Here is a 27,171-nt window from a genome sequence, read left to right as displayed (position 1 = left end):
TGTAGAGGTTTTTTATTTTTTAAATTAGAGTCCCTAGTGCGATGTGGAATGTTCACATTTGAGAAAGATGTTAAGCAAATAGCATATGCTAAGAAGAAAGCTCTGTGGTGGGTGGGCAATTTTCCTTTTTCAAATAGAGCGATGCCCTACATTTGACATAATTAGGAAAAACTTCTGTTATAATACAGCTCATTGTTATGTGGGTTTACATACCTTGCAGGTGAATTCGTACTTTTGAGAAGCAACAACTGTGTACTGTGATAGATTCACATCATATAGGGTAATGTCTAACAGAGACCCCCAGCCCAGAACTGATGACCTCCAGACTGTTCTTGGCTTTGCAGGTGGATCTTGAAGGAGAGGCTGGAAGCTTCATCCTGTTTGGGGTTGGTTGTAACACTGGACATTGTTGTCCTAAGTCCTGAGAACTTTTGCGCCAGGCTCCTACTTTTAACTACAAGGAAAAGGAAGCCAAAGGAGGTGAAATGATGGGGTCTGGAAAAGGAGCTGGCCATCCAGGCATTCTGTGTTCCTTCTCAATGCCAAAGTCATGCATTGCTGTCCTTCATCAAAGTTTTCTTCTTGAGGATGATTGGCAGCTTTGAAAAGAGCTCATAAAAATTGATCTCACCAGGGGCGCCTGGGTGGCTCAGTCAGTTAAGCATCTGACTTCAGCTTAGGTCATGATCTCACAGTTTGTGGGTTTGAGCCCCGCATTGGGCTCTGTGGTGACAGCTCAGTGCCTGGAGCCTGCTTCAAATTCTGTGTCTCCCTCTCTCTCTGCCCCTCCCCCGCTCATGCTCTGTCTCTCAAAAATGAATAAACATTAAAAAAATTTTTTTTAAATAGGTCTGACTGCGCTTTGGGCAAATCAATGAGACAGTCATACATGAAATGGCATTTTTGAACTTTATACTCATAGGTCACATATTTGAAATATTTATTCCTGTTTGAATTCTTTGAACATTTCATTAGTCGTGCTGAAAACTTGTGTCTGTGCCTCAGTATGAGGGCAGGGGCTGTCTTGTGTATCTTCCTGGCTCCCAAGGAGCCTAGCAATGCAACTGCTTAGAATACAAGTAATGATATTTGTAAAAGGCGAAAGATTTATACAATCTGAAGGGAAACCAGAGTATACAAGTAATGATATTTTTAAAATGTGAAAGATTTATATTATCTGAAGTGAAACCAGAGTATACAAGTAATGATTTTTTTAAAATGTGAAAGATTTATATGATCTGAAGAGAAACCAGAGTATACAAGTAATGATATTTGTAGCTAACATTTATTGACCATTTTCTATATGCCAGGCACTGTGCTAAGCATCTTGCATGGATTCTCAGTTGTACCTCCCAACAACCTTAGGAGAGAAAGATCTTCTCATGGTCTTCCTTTATTAAAATTTTTTTTTCTTTTTATGTTTATTTACTTTTGAGAGAGAGAGAGAGAGAGACAGAGTGTGAGCAGGGGAGGGTCAGAGAGAGAGGGAGACACAGAATCTGAAACAGGCTCCAGGCCCTGAGCCATCAGCACAGAGCCCGATGCGGGGCTCGAACCCATGAACCATGAGATCATGACCTGAGCTGAAGTCAGACACTTAACCGACTGAGCCACCCAGGTGCCCCTGATCGTCCTTTTAAAGGTAAAGAAACTGACATTAAGTAATTTGCTTAAGGTTAACAGTCCCCGTGAAGTGGTAGAGCTGGGACTTGAACTTGGGGAATCTGAATCCAGGTCACACAGTGTTAACCATTTGAAAGGCTATAGTTCTGCTTAGTAACTGGGGGATAGAACTGAACTCCAACAGAATATCTCCGTACCCATTGCGGAATGTCCTCAGGGACTCAGGACTCGGTGGTGGTCTCATCTCTGAAAATGCCTAAGGGGGAAAGGATGTGTCAATCAGCGAAGAGAGTGGATTTGGTCAAAACAGCAGTTTCATCTACAAGCCACAGGGTTTGCAGGGCTGGAGGAGGGGGTTAAAAAAAAAAATCACCACCCAGTGTTGTCACAAAACATCCTTCTCCTTATTTCTCATGACCTCTTACCTCTTATAAAGGGGCTCCTGAGGAAGGGAGGAGAGGATGGAAGGAGGTAGAAGGTCCATCTACTGACGCCGATTGCCCACACGTTCCCCGGTGTACTTGGCTTTGGAGAGAAGGAAAGAGAAGAAAGAGACAAAATAAAACAGAAGTGGAAGTAGCGCTGTGGTCCCATGGCGCACTCACAGTCTTCTTGCTTAAAGTTAGGGGTGTCAGTTAACTGATCTTGCGCTAGATTTTATACTGTTACACTTTTGAAATAGTAGGCAAGTGTCTGTATGCAGTCCTTGACACCATGATGCGGAGGCCAGCAGGGTCTGCTCTTACACGGGGGTCTCAGATATTTTCCTGAAGACACGGTCTTCAATCCCTTCTTTGAAATGTAACTGGAAAAGGTCTAGGAGTAGGGAACGCCTTGGGAGCCAAGATACCTGGGGTCTGGCGCTGGTTTCCCACAAATCTTCCAGGGAGCTGGCTCCGGTCCTTTGTGACGAGGTCCAGCGATGCAGGTCGCTCCAAGAACCAGGATCCCTCTTTCCCGTTCTCCTGCTCCAATTCCTCCGAAACCCTTTCTCCTGCAAATTGTCATTCATTCATTCATCCATTCATTCAGTTATTCTTTTCTTCATCTGTCCAATGAGTGTCTCTCAAGCCTCTGGGGCTCTGTGTCTGTATCGATGAATGGAAAACCTCCTCCTTTCAAGGAGCCCACAGTCTAGTTGGAGAAATACAAATATTTGAAAAATGGAAAAGGGTTGGAAGAGAGGCATGTGCTCAGCCTTGAGAGAGCACATAAGTGGACATGAGTGTGATGAAGTCTAAATTGAAAACAAAACACATTCGTCAAAAAAAAAAAAAACAACCCCTGGATGTTCTGTAAGTTCTTCTCATTTTTCAGCCTCATGTTTCTTTTTCAGAAGTAAACTAAGATTTAAAAATCTCTCGCTCCTGTAGACTGCAAGGATTTAGCAACCCCATATGACAGAACAATTTTTCTCCACTGGAGGTGGTTTTGCTTATATTAGAAATGATGTAGTCTAGGGGCGCCTGAGTGGCTCAGTCGGTTATCTGCCTTTGGCTCACGTCATGATCTCACAGGTCGTGAGTTTGAGCCCCGCGTCGGGCTCTGTGCTGACAGCTCGGAGCCTGGAACCTGCTTCTGATTCTGTGTCTCCTTCCCTCCCTTCCCCTGCCCCGCTTGCCCTCTGTCTTTCTGTCTCAAAAAAAAAAAAAAAAGAACAAGAAAAAGAAATGATGTAATCCATAAAAAGGAGCCGATTCAATCCCGAACACATTTATTGGGGGCCCCAGGGGACCCGTACCAGGCAGTGCCCTCTCCATGGGGAGAGTCTGCGGGGTTTACGTTTACGCTGGGTGTGAACAGTTCTGCATTGATTGACTGTCGACCTTGAGCAGCTTGTGCTCCTGTGTGAGTTCTCTCAGCAGAAAGCATGGTAGTTCCCTAAGCTACATGGGAGATTGCAGGAGATGATGCTCCTAAAATGCCAAGCCTGGGCCTCCAGGAACCTCAGGGATATAGGTGATGACACAGAGAAGGATAGATCCAGTCCCCCAGCGCCCTCAGGGATCGACAGTCTGGGAATTTTGTAGTGCAAGAAAGTCAGTAGGAAGATCTGAGTTCTGAGCTGAGCCCTGCCACCCACAGAGCCACTTGTCACTGGGGAGATTCTCAGCGTCTCCATGTGTAGCAAGTCTGAAGTCCCTGTGCACGGAGCCAGCATCCCACATTGCTGATACAGAGTGAGAAAGGCTGTATTGCAGACATCACAGCAAGAGTAGTCTCAGCTGCAGGCCTGGGCAAGGGGAGTACCCTCCAGAGCGGTCCAGCTGGCATTTGAGTTGGGCTTGTGATGAGCTCCCCAGGGGGAAAAAAAAAAAAAAGATAACCCATCTGTGGGAGAGAAAATTCTCCTGGGGCTGTGGACCCACGGTCTTGGATGAGCTTGTGGTGCAAGGTGGCTAATTACATGGGCTGGGAAGTCAGACTGGTCAGTCTTGCTCCACCACTCACCAAGCTGACCTCAGGTGTCCCCCTTGTAAAAAATGGGGGAGAATACGAGTACCCGCTTTATATGGTCTCTGTGACTGTTTAGTGAAGTCATGCCTGCAATGACTCAGAAAAGCGCAGGGCATGTAATAAGCACAACCATCGTTAGCTGACACTATTATCGTTTCAGAGGACATACAGAAATATATTCCTGGGTTCATTTAGTTGGTATTTATACCATGAGTCTCCGGGTTCCAGCACTCTGCTTGACTTTTCTTCTCTCCGTCAGAAAGAATGGTCAGGAAACAAGGAGGTAGAGAGAGTTGTCTTTTTGTCTCCAAATAAACCATGTTCTTTCTCCTCTTGACTTTCTGAGAACGCTCGAGTGGTTTACTTGGAGTATTTAAATTAAATACATTTGGGACTAGAATAGGCTTTTTATTTTTTTTATTGCATGAAATTGCATGAGTGCACTTGGGAAGCACTCATACAAGGCACACGACAAAAGCAGTCTTTATTTAGCTTAGGTAGAATATGGCAACACGAGCCTAGCAGTATAACATATGAAATCAAATGCATTCCTCCTTCTGCCTGCCCCTGCCCCATCCCACAGTGCTTTCGTCTCTTCTAGCACTTCATTAAGATGATAGAAAACGAATTCATAAGTTATCAGGTAAAATAAGGAAATACGAATCCGTTCTTAGTTGCCTGGGTTGGGAGAAATATCTAACAGAGTAGCACTATGCGAGCTGTAGTCAAGAGACTGATTTTGCAGGCTGTGGCAACAGCAATGCATTTAGTCTGCCAGGCTCAGGAATATTAACTTGCAGTGAGATTCGTTTGTGTCAGTTACCATTATAATACTCCCACATCAGGACTGTTAAAATGAATGAATTCTGATGCGGGCATACATAACCACTAGTATGGTGCCTGGCCCAGGGTGGGAGTTCAGAAAGTGGTGTTCTATACGTCAGTAGTCAGTAGCCGTAGGTTTCTCTCTGGTAAATCTGGGATAATTATACTTACTTTGTAAAGTTGTCATGAAGTTCAAAGGTAGGACACGTGTGTCCAAAATTCTAATTTTATTCACCTAGCAAAGTATCTGGTACATAGCAAGTCTCCATTTTTTTTATTTTTATTTTTTTGGAAGGAATATCAGAATTTCTGTCTCCAGATGAGGTTTTCAATGTTCCCGTATTATCCGAAAAGTGCTGTCTACTATACTATCTCAGATAAGCACTATTTCTTCATAAGGTCTTTATGTGGCTTAGCTCTTTGAATCCTCAGAGCACTTAGTATTATCACTGCTTCCCATCTTTGAGGTGTGAAAACTGAGACCCAGAAAAGTGAATTACTTCAACAAGGTCATATAGCTGCTAGGTGCCAGAGATAGGAGTCCACCTCTTTCTTAGCTAGAACTCATGCTCCTGCAAAATAACTTCCTGAAAAATAAGTAAACTCAAAAGAAATAAAATCCACGCAGCTTATAACTCTTGCTCCTGCAAAAGAAGTGCCCTGTTCTATCCTCTAGAAGCCGCCTTGCTTAGAATGTCCTTCTTTACAGGAACTATGTTCCGTGAAAATGAAGTTTTTATTTTATTGCCCTAACTCATTCTTGATCCTGATTAGTATTCATTCTATTGGACTCTAGATCTTGTTTATTTACTTCCAAAGTCCAAAACCATCACTGGGATGGTTCCCAAATCTGAGATCTCATACTTTGGCATTGCTGTGTGGCCTACCCCTCACCCCCACCCCTCTTTCCTCCTCCAGGTGACTAATTTAGAGATCTGTCTGAGTCCTGGAATGAAATGAGATGTATTTTTAGTCATACTTCGCATAAAAAGGGAGTTCAAAGGGAACTAACATTGGTTGATTATTCACTATGTGTCAACTGCTTTATCCACATCCTTTCATTTTATTTCACCTAACAACCTGTGGTGTAGTTTTATTACTGCACTAATTTTGCATTTGAGAAGAGGAGGCTGATAACCAGCAGAAGAGACATTCTGACCTTGGTCCTCTTAACGCAGAGCCTGTTCTCTTCCTACACTATTCCTCCTGTCTCATGAAGGCATTGGAAGGCTTTGGTGAATGTGTAAATTCCATCCCATCAGGCTGGGATGTTGGCTGGCATGCTTGATCAGAGCACTAATAGCTCTTCTTAGTTTCTTATGCTCAGGGAGCACCCCAAACTCTCAACCCCTCCTCTCCCATCCCTGGTATGTTATTGGCCATCTTGCAAGTGCACCCCCTTGGTTGTTAGTTGGTAGGCCAGAGCGAAGCCTGTACTTGGAAATAGAAGTCTGCCATTTCCCTGATGACATTGGGGCCAGTAATACCATTGCTGTCCATGAAAATAGGCCACAGCTCTTCTTATTGCATCTTTGCAAGGAGACGGTAAGCATGCTACAGGGACCACTGTCTTAGCCCAGGCAGCAGGGCCCAGAGTAAGAAACCGCATGAGGAGTGTGAGCATTCCCCGATGGGGATGATAACGACAAAGATGACGCGTGCTTTACATAAAGGCAGGCAGGCATAAGTATACATACGCGTGTGTGTTTCCTGGCTCTCAAAAAAGGATGATGTATATTTCTGAGCAGCTCCACACAAAGAAATCCAGCGTTTTAAGTTTCTGCCTACATCAGACTCTCTTTGCTTTCAGATCTCCAGGAATGGTTTTCAGGGTATTCAAGAAAATGAGAGGTGCAGATGGCCTGCCCTGGGACATGGTTGGTTTCAAATTTAAAGAGGATTATGGCCCATGAACCCCAGAAATTGTGGGTAGAGGTGTGAACCTTTGAAATTCTAATTGCAGACCAGTCTGGGGAGGTATATACTTACCGGGGCACAATATGTCATTGTTCATGTTTTCCTTTCTTGGCCCGAGGAGGAGATGGGGAGGAGGAGCCGTATAAAATAATCTCCAAGTAAAACTGAAACACCTGATGGTAGCATTTTGCGCTTTCCCGTGAATTCCGTCAAGAAAGAATCCCTGGCTGTTAACCATTGCAGTTAGCTTAGCTTCTTATAATAAACTTTATTCCTTGCATTGCCAAGCTGAGGGTACACAGACTCAGCTCCAGGTGGAAGGGCTCTGTGTGATCATTGTGGCACACCCGCCCCTTTATTTTACAAGTGATGGCATTAAGGCCCAAGGTGACAGTATCAGTTATTAGGAGAGAAAGCTCGGGAGTCCAGGGCTCTGGGAACTGAGGCAATTATTCATGGTCTTTTAATAACAGCTCCTATTTATCAAGTGTTTATATACGTCATACATTTAGGATGGAAGGAGCAACCCGGCCCAGAGGAAGTGACAGGCATTAGATGACTTGCAACACAGAGGAGAAGAGAATAAATGCAAAATCAAAGTCAAAACTGACTTCCAGCCTCGAGGAAGGCCTTCTTGGAGTGAATGCAAGTCTTAGTGTTAGGTTTTCTACTCAACTGGTCCATGGGGCAGCAGAGGGTTACTGACATCAGAGAGCTTAATTGGCCCAAGCTAGTAGGAGCCATATTTGCTCCAAGTCAGAGAGCTTTCCAGGTGCATGATGACCCGGTTGGTTTGAGGAAAAAGAGGTAAGATTCTCTTCTAAGTGGCTTATACTCCAAAAGCTCGGTCTCTGTCAACCACTGCGCACGAGCAAGTGACCTCCAGGTGCTGGACTTCAACTGGCTGCTATTGCCATCTGGCTCTCTGCCCAGAACCTCAACCTCGGTGTGTCCCAAACCAAACTTGTTAAGTGCCTACAAGGAGAAAGTGAGTGCCTGTTTATTTATTTACTTATGTTTTAGAATGCCTCTCAAGGTTCATTTCTCAACCCTCTACTCTGCCAGGGAAAAATCTTTATTCATATACGCTGCCTGATGACCTTCGTCCTATAGTTAGCTGAAACCCTTGCCTACCTGACATCTGCTGAGCACTTTGCTGGAGGCACAGGGCAGGTTCAGGACAGCTAACATGGGTAGACAAAACACCCGAAGCTCCTTTCATAATCATAATGGCTTTCCTGTGCACAAAGTCCTTTCTCACCCATCATTATGTTTGTAAAGTTTATTTCGAGAAAGACAGAGAGCGCAAGTGGGGAAGGGGCCGAGAGAGTGGGAGAGAGTCCCAAGAAGGCTCTGCACTGTCAGTACAGAGCCCGATATGGGGCTTGAACTCATGAAACTGCGAGATCATGGCCCGAGCCAAAACTAGCTTCAGATGCTTAACCGGTTCCCACCCAGGCGCCCCCTCATCTGTTATTTAACAGTCACGTGGAGTTGGTTCATCTTCGTGGAAGGCACCTGAAGGCCTAGATCCCATAGCCAATGGTTACCTCTAGAACTCAGCCTCTCGTTGCCTTCCTGCCCAAGATGTCACCTTGTCACAGAGGTCTTCTATCAACATTCCTTATACCCTGGCACCTCCATCATTTTCTTATTTTGTATGCACTCCACTCCTATCACATATTTGTTGGTTGTCTGGTTCCCTACCAGAAGGTAAGCTCATGAGAGCAGGGACATGATCATTACTGAATCTCTAGGGCATGGAGTAGGCCATCAGTAAATATTTGCTGATGGGGGTGATGCACCTTTATATTGACACTGGGCTACTTCTCTGTGCCAGGCCCAATGCTAGACAAGGTCACTGCCTTGGGGCACGCCATTGTAGTTGTGGGTGAGGACCAGGGACTGCTTAACCATACAAGATGGCAGAAACTCAATCTTAGGGGAGGCTCAGGGCCAGCCCTCTGCCCTAAGGGGGCGCATTTGGAGATGACTTTATAAGGCTCCTCCTATTGACTCCAATGACAGGAACCGATCCTGAGAAGCTTCCCAAGGACCTAGCTTTTTCTTTTCTTTTTTTTAAAAACAATTTTATCCACAAGCAGTGGCGAGAAATTAAATGGATTCTTTGGACTAAGTAGATTGAGCTAGTTAAAATAGCCATCTGCCGGGACCAGGGAATGAGCAATCTGTTGGTACTTTCTCCGCTGAAATTCGGCATCTGCTGAGAATTGTACACCATTTGCACCTCCGGAAATGCCTTTTGCACTCCTGACCCTCTTGTGTCCTGCGGGTTAAAAAAAAAATTATAGTGCAAATGGAAGATTAGAAAATTGTACAAAAGCAAAACCCCTTTCATTTGTCTTAGCATTTTAGCAACCTAAGCAAACTGCACAGACCTCGCTTTCCAGCGGCGGCGAGCGCCCTGCACGGGGACCTCGGGCGCGAGCCCGGCGAGAGCGCGGTTTGCTAGCCGGGGCGCCGGGCGGCTCCCTGCTCCGGGCCCGGGGCCGCCGCTGCGCCCGCACCCCTTTCGCTCGGCCTGCGGCCCTCGCAGCAGGAGGCGGCTCTCGCGGCCTCGCTTCCCGCACCCACTCGGGACTAAAAAAGAACGCGCACAACTTTTTTTGGTCCCTCTTCTCGCAGAACGCTGGCGTAACGAGCTCGCTGAAGTAACCGCTCCGGGGGCGGCGCCGGGAAGCGGGCTTCCGGAGCCCCGCAAGCCGCGCGGCCCCCCACCCCGGGCGCCCGCAGCGGAACGCAGCCCGGGAGGCAGCGCGCCGGTGGAGGCGGGGGCGGGGCGCGGGCGGCCGGGGGCGGGGCGCGGGCGGCCGGGGGCGGGGCGCGGGCGGCCGTGGGCGGGGCGGGGGGCGGTGGCGCGTGCGCAGAGCACTTCCTTGTTTGTCCCCGTGACTGTAGCGGGAGCGCCGCCTGCCCGCCGCCAGCCGGCCCGCCCGCCCGCGGGAGTGTGCGCTCAGTCAGTCGGTGTCCTCGCCGCCGCCTGTCACAGCGTCTCGGGAGGCAGCCCCCGCCGGCCCGAGCCCCCTCGCAGCGCCGCGCCCCCTCCCCCGCCGCCGGCATGCGCACAGGGAGGCGGGTCCCAGGAAGCCCTCAGCCTCGCGCGCGGCTCGGAGTTTGAAGGGCCCCGCGCCGAGCGCCGCTGCCGCCCGCTCTTTCTCCCGCCGCCGCCGGGGACGGGAGCCGCGCCAGGCCGGGCGCCGGGTGGCGGGCTGCGCGGGGCGTTCATGAGCCGCCGGGCGGCCCGCGGCCCCGGGAGCCTGCGCCGTGACTCACTCCCCGCCCCCGCTTGTGTCTCGCCCCCCCCGGCAGGATGCCGGACCAGATCTCCGTCTCCGAGTTCATCGCCGAGACCACCGAGGACTACAACTCGCCCACCACGTCCAGCTTCACCACGCGGCTGCACAACTGCAGGAACACCGTCACGCTGCTGGAGGAGGTAGGTCGGCGCCGGCGCGCCCCACCGGGGACCCCGGCGCGGCCGCGGGGAAGCCTCGCTGCCCCGGCTCGCGGTTGGGTTGTTTGGATTTCTGAGCGGGGAGGGAGGGGATGTTGGGGGCTGGGGCGGCCACACCCCCTCCGGAACCGCTGCCCCTACTCCAGGTGAAGAGAGGACTTAAGATGTGCCGCCCCCTGCCCGCATTTTCCGGGTCGCCCACCCCTCGGGGCTCCAGGGGGCTGGAGGTGGGGAGAGGACTGAGCGAGCTCCTGGCACCCCTAGGAAAAAGAAGAAGAAAGTCCTCTCCCTATCTTGGACCCCCCAGGGGAGCCCTACAGTGTGCGAGGCGCTTTCCGCATCCTTCTGACCCTGTCGTAACCCGCGCAGTGGGTGGTGGCAGCCAAGAGGGCAGAGGGAGGCGAAGCAACGTGGCCAAGGTCACCAGCGAGGGACCGGGAGACGGTCAGCGAGCGCCCCTCTCCAGGGCCCGGCCCCGCCGGGCAGGCTTAGCCGCGTAGGCAAGGGCCGGTGGAAAAACCCCAGAGGAATGAGAGGGAACTCAGGCTGAGATTGCCTCCACCCCGGGGTTCCTCCCCATTCAGTCTCCTAAACCCTGGGTGCGAAGGGAGATCTGTGCGGACCGGTCCCCACCCGGCTCCGTTCACCCGAGGGTTTGGTTTTGCCAAGGCTGCTGCGCCAGCAGGACTTGCCCGCAGGGCACTGGAGGCTGTGAAGAGAGACCTGAGGCTGCCAGGGAGAGCTGGCCAGAACGGGGGGCCCGAGACTGCCGGAGAAGAGCTCCCCTTATCTGGACCCTCCAGGGAGGCATTGTGGGTGTCCTGGGCAGGGCCAAGGGCAGAGCCATTTCCTTTAAAATTGAAGTGAATGAGTGACAGGGCAGAGTGGGTAAGGGAAGGAGGCACCCGCAAGCGCGAGAGCTGCAGAAGCCTCTGAACCTCAGTAAAATAGGACATTCCTCCTGCACCATCTGCGAGTGCCATAAAGCACCACTCCCGTCCAAACCAGCCAAGCCCCTTTCAACAGGAAGAGACGGTATTGAGGGAACCTGGGAAGGCAGATCATTTTCCTGGGGTGGATTATCTTGTGGCTGGTGTCTTTGAGGTTTGGGGAACTCTTTTTGATAGCAGCTTACCGCAGCCAGCCCTTCTGTCATATTTAGAAGCTTGGCCTTCTATGGGCAAACTGCTCTTGGTACAGGCTTTGCTACTTCCAGAAGGTTTGCTGCTTTGAGAAGGCCAGGTTCCCTACAGAACTGGCACTCTGAGGCCCAGGGTCCTAAATTTTAGAAGGAAAGAGATTTCTTTGCTCGGTGCCGGGTGCCATCGTGCCTGCCTGGTGCAGAGAATTAGTCTGAACGTTTTATGCCAGTCAAGGATGCTTCTAGAGTTCTCTGTGAAGTTAATGTTGGGTCATTGAGCCGAAATTTGAAATTCATTTGGAGAAAATACAACCTATGTAAGTTTGTTTGAAAGCCAGACAGTGGTAAATGGATTTTACCTTCTTTTTTTTTTTTTGGTCATTATTATTATTATGTATTATTATTATTATTTTTTTGGTCTTTGTGACTTGCCAGCAGCCTGATGTTTAGTGTCTGGAAAGAAACAGAGTCGCAGGGCATTCAGCCCCATGATGGGTCTGTCCTTCATGTAATTGTGATAAATTGCAACATGCTAATATGGGAGTATTCTGCATCCTTTTTTCTGTACTAATTGTACATGCCTTCTGAAGGATGGGACATCGATTAGACTGAGTGGTTATTTTCCTTCAAGATAAAATTTTCAGTGCCTCCTAATAGAGCTGTCAGTTATTTTAACTTTCCTTTTCTGCACATTCAGATAGTGTTACTCTATTCTGTTTGCGATAAGGGAAGTAGCTGATAATGCTCTTTGTGGGGGTTATACCCACGTATTTTGCAGCAATAGGAAAGGACAGGATTAATGTTAATTACATGCAGCTGCTCTTGATGTTAGTTTGAGGTAACTAAATTTAAAAGTGAATGCAACAAAGAACATTTTTTTTTTTAAATGAATACTGTTCTGCAAGGTTAGGTAGAAAAATAGATCCAATCTTAATACAAATATGGTCACCGTGAATTTGAGAAGGAATCAGAATCAGGCCAGAAGTTTAAAAGTGTCATGTGAGAGTACGATGGTAATACCCACACTCTCCCCACACTCGCAAAAATAGGACCGTAAATGTTTCAGTCAGAATGACACAGTAATTTTGTAATTCTTTTTCTGAACTGCAGTATGGTACTGGTCAAGGAATCATTGCTCCGGTCTGCATCTTTTTTAACTCTTGAATCATACACCTTGAAGTTGGACTCAAGAGGAATTGCCTTTTGCATAAATGTGGAATATACCTGTTGTTAGTTTCTTCTTGATAATCAGCACAGTTGAATTTTTCCTTTTTTCCCCTAAGTTTGGATATATGGAAGGGGCACATTATTATAAATATCTTAAAAGGATCAGAATTCAATTCTTAAAAAAATACGGGGCATAAGGTTATTCTCAAAATATAAGAAGTTGTTTTGGGACAAACCACAAAATCTTGTCGTCGTAGGCTTCACAAGTGAGAAACTTGGAAACTTTAAGAATGCTGTTTGTGTTACTTCGTGGTTATTCTTAGGAATAGGACTTTTGGGTACTTTTTTGGTGATGTGGAAACTTAGGAATAAGAATTCATTTGGGCAGTTTGGAATTCTTTTGAAAAACTCTCGTTCTAGTCATTGAATGCCTTCCTGTTTATTTACAAACTGTTTTTTTTTTTTGCTCCTTGGGTTCCTAATCAGCCTACAGAAGTCTCAACTAAAAAGCCATAGCTCCCTAAACTTGAAACCCTAAATTAACCCACACTCCCCCCCCTTTGGGCGTGTCCCATTGGCAAAGCCTGTGCTGTGCTTTGAAGATATCCGTGCTTTTATTTAAATCTCTCTGTGATGAGCACTCTAGGAAATGGGTCAGAAATGTGCAGAAAGAGGCAAAGACTTTGCTTCTGGCCTCACCGTTGGGGGCGGAGGGTCCCACATGACCCTGGGAGTTATGGTGAGGGTGAGGTTGGCACACAGCGAGTGTCTGCCTGTGGGAGGCAGGGGTGATTAGCTGCCCGGGTTTCATCCTGATGTCTGAGTGTTTTCCAGGCAAAAAGGCAGCGTTGTGCTTATTCAGCAAAGCACACTGATGTGTGCCATTTTACTCGTGACCATTTGGAAATTATGAGTAAATTACTAGGAGAAGACAGTTTTGCTGAGAAAGGAAGGGAAGCTGGCATTCCAGGACCACTGTGCATTCTCCATTTAAAGGCTTAGACCGGTCAATACTTAGTGCTTGTTGAAAGGGAGAGTCGACATGATAAATGAAGGTCCTCCTGTTTATTTAATATTGGGGCAGCACTTTATCTTTTGTGATAATGGGGGAGCATGTTCTGCCCATTTATTGAACATTTGAGCCTTATTTGAGCTTTATGGAGGAGGGCCACTTGTGTCCATTTTACAGAGAAGAAAATTGAGGCCCAGGGAGATGAAGTGATTTGTTCCCAAGCTCAAATGGCTAGTAAGTAAATGAACTTAACAGATGTTCTAAAAGTCTCCAAAGCCTACATATCAGTGGCTTTGTAGAGAATGCAAGAGGCTTCACTTTCGTTGTACCTTCTGATTTTGATCTTCTGAAACCGAGGTGCCTAAGTTCCTAAGTGGCTTAGGATTTTTGTCCTGTACACATTCCAGGGAGTTCTTAATAGTAATACTTAAATACATCACTTTTTTTTTTTTCCTTGTGCCTTTAAAGACTTGGGTATGGTTTTTCAGATTCAGATGTGGAAACTTATTTGGGCGTAATCTGGGAACAGCATTCACTCAAAGCATTTCTGGGGAGCACAAATCATTTTGCTCAGTCTAGCTGAGATATTGGAGTTGTCTGGATTGTGTGATGGAGAAGGTCTTTGAGAAGGAGGTAAATAAGGCTGTCATTCTTAATTGAGTTGGAGGGGGCAGTTCACAGGAGAGGGAAATGATACAGGACATTGACCCCAGCAGTGCAAGCTGAATCGCTCAAATTACCATCTAGTCAGTACACAAATTGTGCAGTGCCCAGCAGTGTGTTAGGCCCTAGGGATACTGAGGTGATCACCCTGCCCTCATGAGGTGTATAGTCTAAAAGTTTTCTTAAGGGAGCCGACGAATGTGGGTCTTGCATTAGGGGTTAGCTTGCCTTAACACACGTGATGTGTGTACTCCTTTCTGAAGCCACAGAAATGTTTGACTGAAGAAATGAATGAAGGTGTGGAATGTAGATATGTTATCCAGACCTCTTTCTTAGTAACTATAGTTACCAGTTATTAGCATTCCTACTATGTGGGAGCCCCATGCATGCTGTTACTTAATGCTTACATGTGCCCCCTGTTAGCACTGACACTGACCCCATCTTCTGACAGTGACTCTTTTGCCCAAGGGCACACACACGTAGTGGGTTTGGGCACGAATCCTGTTTAGGTAGCACCCTCTCGCGTGCTAGTCAGACACCATCTGTATGTGTTTCTTTGCTCTCCGAGTAAGTTTGATTTTTATCCATGTTCATTTGGGCATCATCTGTTATGCGGATGACGAGAGGTCATTAATCTTTGATAAATGCTTTTAGGTCCTCCAGTGTTATCTGTGGGATCTCACACATAGGGCCTTTGTGGCCAGGGCTTGAAGTCTCATCTTGCTCATCAGCTCCAAGTGTGCTAGAATGCAGTTGCATTATTTCTCTTAAATTTTGAAAGCTGATAAACTTAGCAGCAAGTGTTAGTTTATGCAGCAGCTGCTAAAGTTGGTTGTGGTCTTAAAGAAAGGTACATCTCAGGCAGGGTTTAGATAAAATCAGAGGTGGTCTTGTGCATCAGTTGAGGTTTAATCAGTATATACGCGTGTGTGTGTGCGTGTGTGTGTTTGTGTGTGTACATGCATATGTGTGTATATACATGTGTGTGTATATGTTTACATATATATGTATGTATATACATATGTTTTTATATATATGCTTTCTTTGTCCCTGATCTCTTGAGGATAAAACAACAAAAAGTAAGTAAGTCTTCTCTTGATGCTGCTATTTTACACAGAATTCTGGGCTCTGTGGTCCAGCCCTCTGATCCACTTTAGAGGTACTGAGGATGAGTTTTCTCTGGACACAAGTAGCCCAGGTGAGTGAGCAAGGACTACATTTATTTTCCTGCAGAAGCAGAGAGAGATCGAAACTCGCTTTATGTACCAGAGCTCCTGCTTTTTCTAAAACAAGGCTCAAACTGTTAGCCACGTGTTCCAAACTAATGCTCTTTGCCTTTCATGTACATCTTTAGAGTTTAAAACACAATTTTCCACGTGGACTGTCTACTGAACCTCCTTTGTGGTAGCATCCTTTTCATGAATAATGTCAGGCTCAGTGAGGTAAATTACTTGACCAAAGTGACACCCTAGTGATTGATAGACTTGGGCCCGGAATGCAAGATCTCTGCCTTTGTTCCTTCTGTATTTCACTGTCTTGTGTGCCTTCTGTTTGCTAGTTTTGTTTTGTTTTGTTTTGTTTGTCTATCAGAGCCTGTGAAAAAGACATCCACTGAATTTTTTTTATTCCCACTTCATATTTAGTGCCAGAGATAAAGAGTTTGGGGTAGAGAAGAAAAAAGGGAAAGACCATTCCTTTTCTCTGTTCTTCAAAGACCTCTCTTTTCCAGAGAGATCTGGAAATCTCTGCCCTTTGTCGTTAGGGGTGGGGCTACCCGGTAGCCCTCCCTGACTCAGCAGAAGTGGAAAGGGCCCGGTGGCCTCCAGCTCCACTGGGAATACTTAGCCTGAGACTGTGGACCACCTTGTCTTTGCCTGCGAGGTGCCCACAACCCTGGCCAAAGAACCCCTGCGCTTGGTTGGGGTTGCTGGAGGAATCTGGCTGCCTGCCTGTGGCTCCTTGGTTGTCCGTAGCCCTGCCTATTTCCTGGGTGCTGCGAATCACTGGGCTTCAGAGTCTTAGGGAGCTTGGAGAATGTCGAGTCTAGTGCTTCCTAGCCTAGGAGCCTGATGTCTGAGGGACCCAGGAAAGTGGTGATGGGAGTCTAATTATCACTTGCAATATTTCAGGAAAATTAATAGACGTCTTAATAACGTGGCTCAGCCTACCTCTCATGCCAACTGTCTTTTTTTTTTGTTCATCTTAACCCCTTTTTTTCCAGTTCATTTATTTAGGTGGAGGAAGGGCAGAGAAAAGGAGACAGAGAATACCAAGCAGGCTCTGTGTTATCAGGGGTGAGCCTGACGCAGGTCTCAAACCCATGAACCCTGAATCATGACCTGAGCAGAAAGCAAGAGTCAGGTGCTCAAATGACTAAGCCACTTGGATGCCCCAACTGTCTTTGATTTGGGCTGAAATATCAGCTCAGTGGCTTAGCACTGATTATCTTCTGCTGATCAGTTGCTTGGATTGCCTGTTAGAGATTCCTAATATTGGGAAGCAAAATATGTTCTCATTCCTGTGATTGATTTGCTAGGGTTTTGTATCGTCATGGGAGAAAGCTCATGAGGGATGAGGACCTATTTAGTCGCGTTGTGGAGACTGAGGCCTGCAATGGGAAGGAAGTTGAGCAGAGTTCATTGAGGGAGAGTTCAGGTCTCCCAGCTTCCAACCCCAGGCTCTTTGCACTGTGCTTTCCAAAAGGGCTATGGGGGCTATTTGTGCATGGTGGTGGCTCTCTCTCTAGAACTTGCTTCCAGTTCAAAGGAGAGGAGAGTCAACCTGAATTTAGGAACCTGGTCTTGCTAGGCAGCCTGCAGGTGGAAATTTTGGTCTCACAAGATACGCTGTGAGGCCACAGCAGCCCTCCCTGGTGCTGGGTTAAGCAACTTTCATCAGAAGCTTCTTGGTCCTGGGGGCGCCTGGGTGGCTTAGTCGGTTAAGCGTCCGACTTTCGCTTGGGTCATGATCTCGCGGTTCGTGGGTTCAAGCCCCGCGTCGGGCTCTGTGCTGACTGCCAGCTCAGAGCCTGGAGCCTATTTCAGAGTCTGTGTCTCCCTCTCTCTCTCTGACCCTCTCCTGCTCACGCTGTCTCTCTCTCTCTCTTAGAAATAAATAAAAATATTAAAAAAAAAAAAAAAAAGCTTCTTGGTCCTGGATGTTCCAGCACTATCCAGACTTCTGTCTTCATGTCTGTGAGTCCATGGAGCCTCCAGAGGGGTGGTTTCCATTTATGTAACCTAGTCATTTGGTGACTAGAGCCAGACCTTGGCCTCAGCCTTTCCCACACGAGTAAGCGATGAGGGTGGAGACCGCTTTGCATCTGAGCCTCGGTTTCCTCGTTTGATGAATAAATGGCGTTGTTCTGAGCGTTCTAGGCGAGAGGCCCTCCTCGTGTGACTTTGCTACTGGTAATATATGGCCTGACAAGTGTCCGGGTCTGACCAGTCAGATTAGTCAGCCTTCTGCAGGGTGGGGAGGAAGGAGGTGAGAGGCCTCATTGCCAGGGAGATGGGTAGAGTTCTCTGCGCTGTGCACCAGCGGGAGCCTCGGCTTCCCTTACTGGGTTCACCACAGCCCTGTTATTCCGTGTCAGGCAGGCTCCTGAACCGTATGGTGTCCTCCTTTCCGCCTGGGGACAGTACCTACCTCTCAGTGAGTCCATGCATGTAAAGTGCTTAGAACAGGGCCTGCCATGGTTAAGTGCTCTAGAAACAGTTGTTCTTTTTAGCCTACTGCTGTTGCAGGTTATTACTGTCGGATTAGACCGTTGCATGTGTAGCCGAGAGGACAAGACTTGGTCGACTCATTTCAGGAGGGTGGGTGAAGAGGTCAGACGGCGGGGCTGGCCGCGTGCCTTCCAGGAGCTGGAGGGAGGACCGGGGCAGCACCCGTACTGTGGCCGCGCGGGCTCGCGGTCAAAGCCAGTTTCACCTGAAACACGCCGACAGCTCAGTTTTCCTCTATCCTCTGCTCTTGGTGGTGCTTCTCTGCAGGGAACCACTGCCCAGCCGCCTTCTCTGACCCAGGCCCGCCCAGTGGGCTCTACCGGTGGATACCCACTGTCTGTGCCTCCTTTGTCACTGCCGGTTCTGTTTCCTCCCCCGCCCCTGGTACCCCTACATTGGTGCACCTAAGCCGTGACCTTGCTGCCCCTTTTGATTTCGGCTGGGGCTTCAGGGTAATGAGCCACTTTCTCTGGTATGTAATAAATGCAGGTATTTGATTTTGGTCCTTTGTGGGGAGTTGCTGGGGGAAACATTTATGCCATGGCCCTGATGGGGACAGAGTGTGGTGGCTCTGTTGTGTGCCTTACTGATTACAGCCCGAAGCTCAGAGACCACAAGGGATTCTATTTTGGTTTGGAGGCAGGCGTCTTACAGTGAAAAGGGCTTACCCTTGAGTTTACATTTCTGTGTGGCTTCTAACTTCTTTTCAGTGTCAGTAAAATGAGTTTTAATTATGTGTGGGGCCGGGGTTTGGTCAGTCCTGGAGGCCCTTGACCCCACTTGGTCTTCATGGAATCTGGGAGTTCCCAGTAGGCTCCTCCAGCTCGGAGCACATTCTGAGCGGCCCTGTGTTGTGGGGCTCTTTGTGGCCACTTATGTAAGAACTGAATTTTAATGCTGGGGTTATGGTGTCATTTTCCCCAGAGAACTGGAATATATGTCCCTTTGATAAGACAGCACTCGATCTAGCCCCCCAGAAACTATAAAAACGAAACCAGAACCTTATGCACCAGCGAGGTAAAACCCAAAAGACGATTGCGTTTTGGTACCAACTGTTAAAGAAAGCCAAGGTGGCTAAGTCAAGCTAGATCATCCCTTTTGCTGCTGCATGTGCTTTGGGTAGAGAAGAATATAAGCTCTTCCAAGCCCTTTTCTTATTAATACAGCCTGGATACCTTGTATTTCTGTAGCATTGTGCTCAGGGGCGACGGCAAGGATGGCCATGTCCCCGGTGCCCTGCATAGCACCTGACCTGATGTCTGTATTATGAAATCAACTTGACAGAGTTGGAAAAGGGCTTTAGAGACCATCTGGTTCAAGTCCTCTTCTGTGGATGATGAAGTTAGGCTCTTTGGTTGTAGCAGATTCCACCTTCCCCCCCAACAACACAAAATATGGCTAGTTCACGCAAAATGAGGATTTGCTTTAAGGACTCCTAGGGCTGTTTCCTGGCCATGAGGGGCAAGAATGGTAGGCAGTGTGGATACTCTCTTCTGGACAAAGGGCAGAGGACGGCAGCCCTGGCCCTACCTGCTCCCTCCCTCCAGCGCCCCCACCCCCACGCTAGCTGAGTCATCGTGCCTGATTCACATGTCCACAAGGAAGGGTTGGGTCGGCCCAGCTTGGGTCAGGACACCAACACTAGCCCATTCGGCTTTGGCTGGGTTGCCGGGGTTACCTGATGGGTGGGCATAAGCCCTCACCTTCATCAAGTACCAGGTGTGACACTGATCCTCAGAGAAGGGAAGAGGGTAGGGAAGCTCCCTCTGTATACCCAGACCACATATCAAAGTCCGGACTGGGATCCAGATCTTCTAGCCCCGCGTGTTTATCCTTCATTGGCGTGAGAGCAAAATGAAGACCAGGGTACCTCACAGGGTTATCAAGAGAAGCAGTGTGGAAGGCGAGGCAGCTGCATGCCCGGCACCCAGCGGCACTGGGAAGATGTTTACTTCTCTGCCCTTTCCTCTGCACATCTCACCTCCCCTTGACCCTTCTGCAGTGTATTCATTCGGGACGTTTTGAAGGACTGTGGTCAGAGCACTGTGCTGCCCAGTTGTCGCTTTCCTGATGTGGTCAAGAAAGACCAGCACCCACACAGGGTGTGGGCAGACGAGAAACACCCGGCTGCTGTTTAAATCCACAGTGATGACATGGTGCTCAAAAAGTAATCCTCCATAGATACCCAGGATGGATGGAAGACGGCAGGGCAGCTAGATTCTGTTCGGGAAACTTTCTGGTTTGGTGGGCCTGCTCCCAGTGTTAAGTAACAGAACTGCACAGAGGTCTGATGCGGGCTGACAGCTTTCCTTCCATTAAGTGGATTCTTCACTGACCGGTTACACACAAAATACAATTTGAGCATCTTCATTGGTTTTTGAAATGTGGGAAATCTTCCTTTATGTTTCATAAATCATTTTTTTATGAAGCCCATTTCCTTTTTTTGGTAATGTTTATTCACATTAATAGCACTTACATAAAATTAGATACTCCTTATTTCCACAAAGTGCAAATCAAAATAAGCGTTCACTGCTGGCCCAGCAGCTGCTGTTGCTTTAATAAGGGTAATATTTTTCATAGCAGAGCAAGGGAACGCAGTGCCTCCCAGTAAATAAAATGGTGCCAAGTCAAATAACGCCGGCACCGTCCCAAGGTGTCTGCATTTTGTGTATAAGAGTTTGAACAAATTCAGAATCCGCGAACACGATGGTGAGGCAGCTCCTCCGTGCTGGGTGCCCTTACACACATCACCTCGCTCAGTTTCATCCTTCCACCAACTCTGTGCGGATGGGTGCCATTTCCCCATTTTACAGTTGATGAGCTGGGCTTAGAAAGGATTTGGCTCTTTCTGCCTCCAACTCCTCTCATCCTTAAGAAAAACGCTTTCTATTGTGAATGGAATGCTAATGAGATAGAACAGTCAGGAAATGGGCTTCAGCTGAAGCAGGAGATATTTAGGTTAGAATTGAGTAAGAACTTCCTGGCATGGTAAATACCAACTGGATGGCCACGGAAATAGCCTTTTTCCCCCCCGGAAACTGATTTTAGGATAATTTTGTCTTTGATTGGCAAAGGAAATAAATTTTGTGCTTAGGTTCATACAGGTCTTTGCTTTTAGTAGAGTGTAAGTACCTTGGGCCAGGGTATAATAGTTGAGGGTAGATCTGGTGAAGGTTTTCCAAATACTGCTAACTCTCTACTTCAGTTATATGCCTACTGATTGCAGAGAGCAATTGGAAAAACCCTCCTTTACCGGATTTCATGAAGGTTGTGCTGTGTAATTATGACCGATATAGATGCTGAGCCTGATTCGTGGTCTGTCCTTCTGGTGTCTGCAGCCTGTAGCCTTTCATTGGGTTAGTGATTTCAGTAAGCGATTGCTCTCCCTTCCTGAGTCTCAGCTCTGCACTGGGTACCTTACATGCCTTATTTTTAACCTTCACATTGTCCAGCTAGTATATGATGGAGCCAGGAACCAAACCTCCATCTGGAGGGCTGTGTAGCCCGCACCTGCCCTTTGCCAGCCAACCTCACTGTTGTGATGCGGCTGCAGAGGGCGAGGGAATAGCAGTGCGTCAGGCTGGCATTTACTTTCTTAGTGGAAACACACACACGTGCACACAAGACACGCTTCTGCCCGCGGAAGAGGAAAGCATTTTCTTCTCCGTGTTTGTTTCCTTTGAGTGGGAGGTGTTTAAATTTAGATAATTTATATCCCTCAGAGGGGGCAGCCAATTCATGATGTGGTATGAGAGGGATTAATGAGAGAATTGGTATTTTCAAAAAGAGTTGACCTCTCTGATTTTTCTTTATGAGTGGCAAGTAGTGAATCATGTTTTAATGAGCATTTGTGCTTCGGGTTTACTCTCCAGCATTTTTGTACTCTGAACAGTTTTCCAAGTGCTTTCTTAGGTATTGTCTCATTTCATCCACACGTCGCTTTGTTAGGCAACAAAACCCCCTTTTCCTCACTTGTGAGGTGTGAAAACTGAGGCTCAAAAAGTTAAAATGACTTGTCACTGGTCACAAGACTGAAAAAGCCTGCTGGGGCTGAGGTCAGTTACCAGCTCGTGTTTCTGAGGGAGACAGACTTACACGGTAGGAAATGTACTGTCCCGTAATTTTTAACTTAAAGAATTACCTTTTGAATAAAAAGTGTCTATTTTATTATTTGCATTATTAGATTCCCGAGTGCACACCCACATAGGTCTTTTGTTGTCCTTTTTTTTTCCCCCTTAGTAGCTCAATCCTTCAAGTAGATTTTTACTCTGTTTCTGTTTTAGTTTGTTGGTTTGTTTTTTTTACTTTTACACCTATACAGAAGTGGGGAGGCCGGTGTGAACCTCCACATCGCTGTCATTGTAGCTGTCGTCCGCCTCACCATGATCTGCTCTTGCTCAGTGTCTTCACCTCTGCCCCCACCCTCGAATTGTGAAATTAGTCCTAGATATTGTTTTATTTGTAAGTATCCTAAAAGATAAGGAGTTGGCGGGGGGGAGAACCACATTACCATCTGCAGAAAAGATAATTTTCTCAAGATCATTAAATATTCAGTGTTTAAAGTGACTTTTTTTCCCCCTTTAAATAGTTTGGTCCAGTCAAAATCCACATGAAATGTGTATGTTGAAACTGGTGTGTATTTAAAATTTCTTTTCATCTGTGAGTACCGCCTCCATTTTTCCCCTTTGCAGTGTTTTGTTAAAGAAATGGGTTGTTTGTCCCGCACAGGTTCCCCTGGTCTGGATAACGTTGATTGCATCTCTCTGGTGTCATCTAACATGTGCTACAGTCTATTATGGACATACTTCTGTTGCTAATAGTTTTATGACGGTGAAGAATAAGAGCAGTGCATTCATTCCCTTCGTAGAAAACTGGGGAAAGCATACAAGTTTAAAAGTCATCTGTAACCCCATCAGCTGGGGATGGCGAGTATCTGGCTGAGTTTCATTGAACACGTCATGAGCATTTTCCTGTATCATCGAAGTCTTCAATAACACTTGATAAGGCAGGTCATTGGATTAATGCTGTTTCCCTCCTTCCCTTAAGTTGCCCCGAATGAGGAGCTTGTGTGTTTTAAACAGTTGGCTCAGCAGTTGCCCCAAGGAGGTCCCGCTGTTGAAAAGAAAACAGTGAATATTTGTGTCTGTCGTTACCTGCACAGGTGTTGACAGAGCCCTAGAAGTAGAATTGCTGGGTCAAAGCCAGATCTGTTCGCAAGTTTCTGAAACAATTGTCAGGTTGCCACATCCCCTGCGGAAGGCGGTCTGTGTCATGTTACACTCCTAAGCCTGGGTGGCCCGTAAAGGAGCTTTTCTCCACACAGGGACAGCTTCGAGCGAGGCCTTAACCTAAAAGTTCCTCTGAAGGAAACTGTGGCCCTCATCTGTGTGTTTGTGTGCTAGAAGTTATTGTGAGTAGTGGAGGGAATTAGCCAGTATGGGTGTGCGTGTTTGCAGGCTGTCTGCTTAGAGGAGTGAATGACTGAGACTCACTGTCATCTCAGTGTCATGGGAAAGGGGGACAGCTCTGTCTTACCAGCCTGCCAGCCCCTTCGCGGCCACTTCCCTGCCCCGAGCGGCCTCTCTTCTGAAGTTCCCGCTTACCCTGGAAGTGAGTTTGTGGAATCAGTAGAGAGCTAGCATTCACCGCGGGAAGGGGGACGTGGGTAGAAGAGTGGACTCCTCCTGACCAGGCTGTCACCCAGCCACAGGCAGCTGGTCTCCTGTCTCCCTTGCTGCGTCTGCAGTGTGACTTCCCTTTACTAGCCCCAGGGAACTTTTCTCCAGCTGGAAACCTTTTTTGGACTAGTAAGTATGTTTTACAGACCTACTGTTACCACACCATTCACACATGGTTGTGAGCTAGTTGGTTTCCTACATAGCACTTGGCTGAGAAGTAGGTTGGAGGGGCTCCTCTAGAAGTGAGGTGAGCCTGCTGGGGCTCTGGGGTTCTTGAGAGCAGCCCGAGGGAAGGAGACTCAAGAGGAGGAGAAGGTGCCAAAAGCAACGTTAACTTGTCTTTTCTGAAAGTTGGCACATAGTTTCTCTCAGCCAGGTTGTATTTCAGATGTCCTGGAGATGGCCCTTGGCTAGGGAGCCACACATCCCTTTGTCATCTGAATTTGGTACATTACTGGTTCCTAAGGTGGTTTTCCTGGGCTAACCTGGGAACTCAACCAGGAATGTTTTTCTAGGGTGGTGCTTTCTTAGTTCCAGAGGTTACAGAGAGACCCAGTCTTAAGTCTGAGATTGCCTCTGAATGTGTGGGGCCTCTGCCTTCCTGGGGCTCTTAACAAGTGGCTTTTGGGGGCACTTCTCTCAGCGGGATTTCAGCAGAGAGTGGGCTTCTTCAAGTCCGTGGCTAGTCTGGTAGAATTTGCTGGATTCCCCGCCGAGTATTTTACATGTGGTATCTTAGAGAAGCCTCAGAGCATCAGGAAAGTGAACAGTATTAACTTCAGTTTTGCAGGTGAGAAAATTGAGCCTAGAGAGAGAGACAGTGACTTGACCCAGGGGTGTGGCCAGTGGGGAGGCTGGAGTTTGTGTTTCTGAGGCCCAGGGGCTTTCCATGATCAGTGTCCTCGTCCCTGCCCACTTGGTACCTTTCTTCATCCTCCTACCCATTTGAGGCATTTTGCTTCCTCTTAGGGTCCCCGGACTTTCTCCTCCCCACCCGACCGTGATCACCCTGGCTGAGGACCTGTATCTTCCTTACCAAAGTCTGCTTTTAGGTGACTCCCCTGGAAGAAAATGTCACTGACAATTCACCTAAAGGCATTAAGGCGATAACGTACCATAGCATCTCCTTGCTCCCAGAGCTGTTTGTGCTTCTAGCAGTGCGTGATGCCCTGACCCATCAGAAGGGTGGGCTTTCCAGCATTGTGGGGAGGCCACGGGGAGGCAGGTTTAGGTGGTGAGCAGGCGGAACCCCTCACACCTTGCAGTGTAGCTGGCTGTTTCTCCCCTCATCTGAGCCCAGTGAGCCCTTAGAAACAGTGCCAAGTTAAAGTCTCTGCATAATTTAATCTTTGCGTCAGCCTCAGGAGGTGGACTCTCAGGTCCCCGTTCTACAGATGGTGGAAGCAGAGAGTTGGAGAGGTGCCAGGCCCTTCCCTGCGCCGCTTGCATTCCTTGCACAGGCCCTCACGCTGCTGCTTGGGCAAGTCTGTCTGTGGCGCTAGACACTGCGGGCGCTTCACCCGGCCTGACTCTTGGAAGCACACGAACGGCCAGGAGCCTGACACGGTGACACTTCCACCGTCTGTCTGTGCTGGGTGGCCTTCCCGGTGCCCTGCTCCTACCCAGGCGTGCTGTGGGTGTGGGCGTGCTTTCCTCTGGAGCAGTCAGTTGAGAGCTTAGTGTCAATTTCACTTCCTGCCATAACGCATCATGTCACTTGACTTGGTGACTTAGCTTGATCTGTTAGCACCCCCCACAACCATGTGGCATTACTAAAGCAAATATTGGTGTAAAAAAATACCAAGAGCAAAAGAACCCTACTTTGAAATAGCCCCCTTCTCCGCCCCCCTCCCCCCCCAATCTAGTGTTTGATGTAAAGCCTTCTGGACATGTTTCAGCATCCATTGAGGTGACTGAGCTGTCCTAAGCATTCAGGAGCCGTTATAACATTACAGTAGCCACAATTTATTGAGGTTCTCTTCGGAGCCCAGTACTGTGCTAAGTTCTGTAGGTAAATCTTTCTAATCCTTAAAGCAGCTTTGCGTGAGTTTCTCCATTTTATAGAGAGAAATTAGGTACGATCCGTGACTGCCCTGATGGCACAGGTAGTCTGTGGTAGAGTTCATGTTCAGAGCACGCCTGTGGGCCCTCAGTGTCATACCACTGCCTGAGGCATTATAGCTCTCTCAGAGAAAGTGGGCCTGGAACGAAAAATGTGAAATTCATTGTTTAAAAAATTATGTATCTCTTATGGGTTGAATACAGGAGTATGAATACCAAAAATATCAGTTATCTAATTACTGCTTGTGCCCTTTCCCCTAGAAACATTATAGTGTGAGGGGAGAGAGAGAGATTTGCTCCATACCCAACGCAACTTGTTACCCAGAGTGAGTTAATTTGTGTTTATTTCTGAAGCGGTAGTGGTTTCTTCCCGACTGCCTGATCCCCTTGGGCTCCCTTGTAGGATAAGTTGCTATGTTGTTCTGTCTTCTGCCTCTCAGGGAAGACTGGGTGGCTTTTCATCTCCTGGGAAGCTTCCCCCTTTGCCTTGCAGCCATTCATTTTTTTTCTCAGGACCCTGTGGTGCCTGGAAAACAGCCCGCTGTTTTGGGGGTCACTCCCTTCTCCAGCCATTCTGCTCAGCCTTTTCTTCACGTAGGACCCACCGTTTTGAGATGCTGGTTCCAAGCCTGTTGCACATTACTCCTGAGGACACGACTTTCTTTTATCTGTTTGTCAATTTCCAAAGCCTGGGAGCCCATAGCATCAGCCCTGTTGGAATGAATGTGCACCCACACACATGTACAGGAGGAGCCTTGAAAATTTTAAATTTAGACCTCTGTGCGCGGAAGAATGAGGGTAAGGAGAGTCTGAAGGAAGTGTTATCTGTAGGACTGATCAGGAGAAGCTCGGGGAGGAATTTCAGGGCCTGTAAGAATTCACGGGAAATCATGTAATCTGGGCATTTTAGAGCCAGAAGTAGCCTTAGCGATCATGGAGGTCAACCACCTCACTTTCCAGATCATTGAGATTTCTCGTCAGCCTGGAGTTTGTAGCCACTGCCTTCTTCAAGGCACAGAACCAGACAGATCTCCTTAAATTAGTGCTTTTATTGATTTAAACACTTACTGATCATCGTATTGCGCTCTAAGTAATTGATTTTGTTTTGTGTTTGAACTCTGAGATGGTTTCGTCAGGAAGGAGAAACAATTTTAAAAATTCTAGGAATTAACGCGATAGAACAATGCCCACCAGTGGGAGGGATTTGCCTTCTGCTGAGCCTTGTGATGATGGCCCCGCCTCCCACCTCGGCTCCTCCCTCCTCCCACTTCTGGGTCTAGGTTGTTAGGTTCCCTGTGGCCCCCTTGCTCTACTCAAGTCCCTTGTAAATTTGCTGGTTCTTAGAACTTTCTCTCCACAGAGACTTAAGTTTTCTGTCCACGTCTTTCCCACAGCACAGTCCTCTAACAACCGAGTGGATTCCC

At 47.8% G+C, this 27,171-nt stretch overlaps 1 protein-coding gene across 1 annotated transcript in view; it reads left to right on the top strand.

Annotated features, from left to right (window-relative positions):
- The window catches only part of LOC120221855 (arf-GAP with SH3 domain, ANK repeat and PH domain-containing protein 1-like), a gene marked incomplete at its 3' end in the record, with an annotated part of 252,331 nt that overhangs the window by 71,778 nt on the left and 153,382 nt on the right, over positions 1 to 27,171 (top strand). The window contains exon 3 of the mRNA XM_039219470.1: positions 10,153 to 10,279. Coding sequence (XP_039075401.1) covers positions 10,153 to 10,279 — 127 coding nt within the window. The remainder of the gene's footprint in view (positions 1 to 10,152; positions 10,280 to 27,171) is intronic.

This window comes from Hyaena hyaena, unplaced genomic scaffold (assembly GCF_003009895.1).
Source record: "Hyaena hyaena isolate Hyena2069 unplaced genomic scaffold, ASM300989v1 scaffold_820, whole genome shotgun sequence".
Lineage (NCBI taxonomy): Eukaryota > Metazoa > Chordata > Mammalia > Carnivora > Hyaenidae > Hyaena > Hyaena hyaena.
This window is presented reverse-complemented; position numbering and strand designations above follow the sequence as displayed.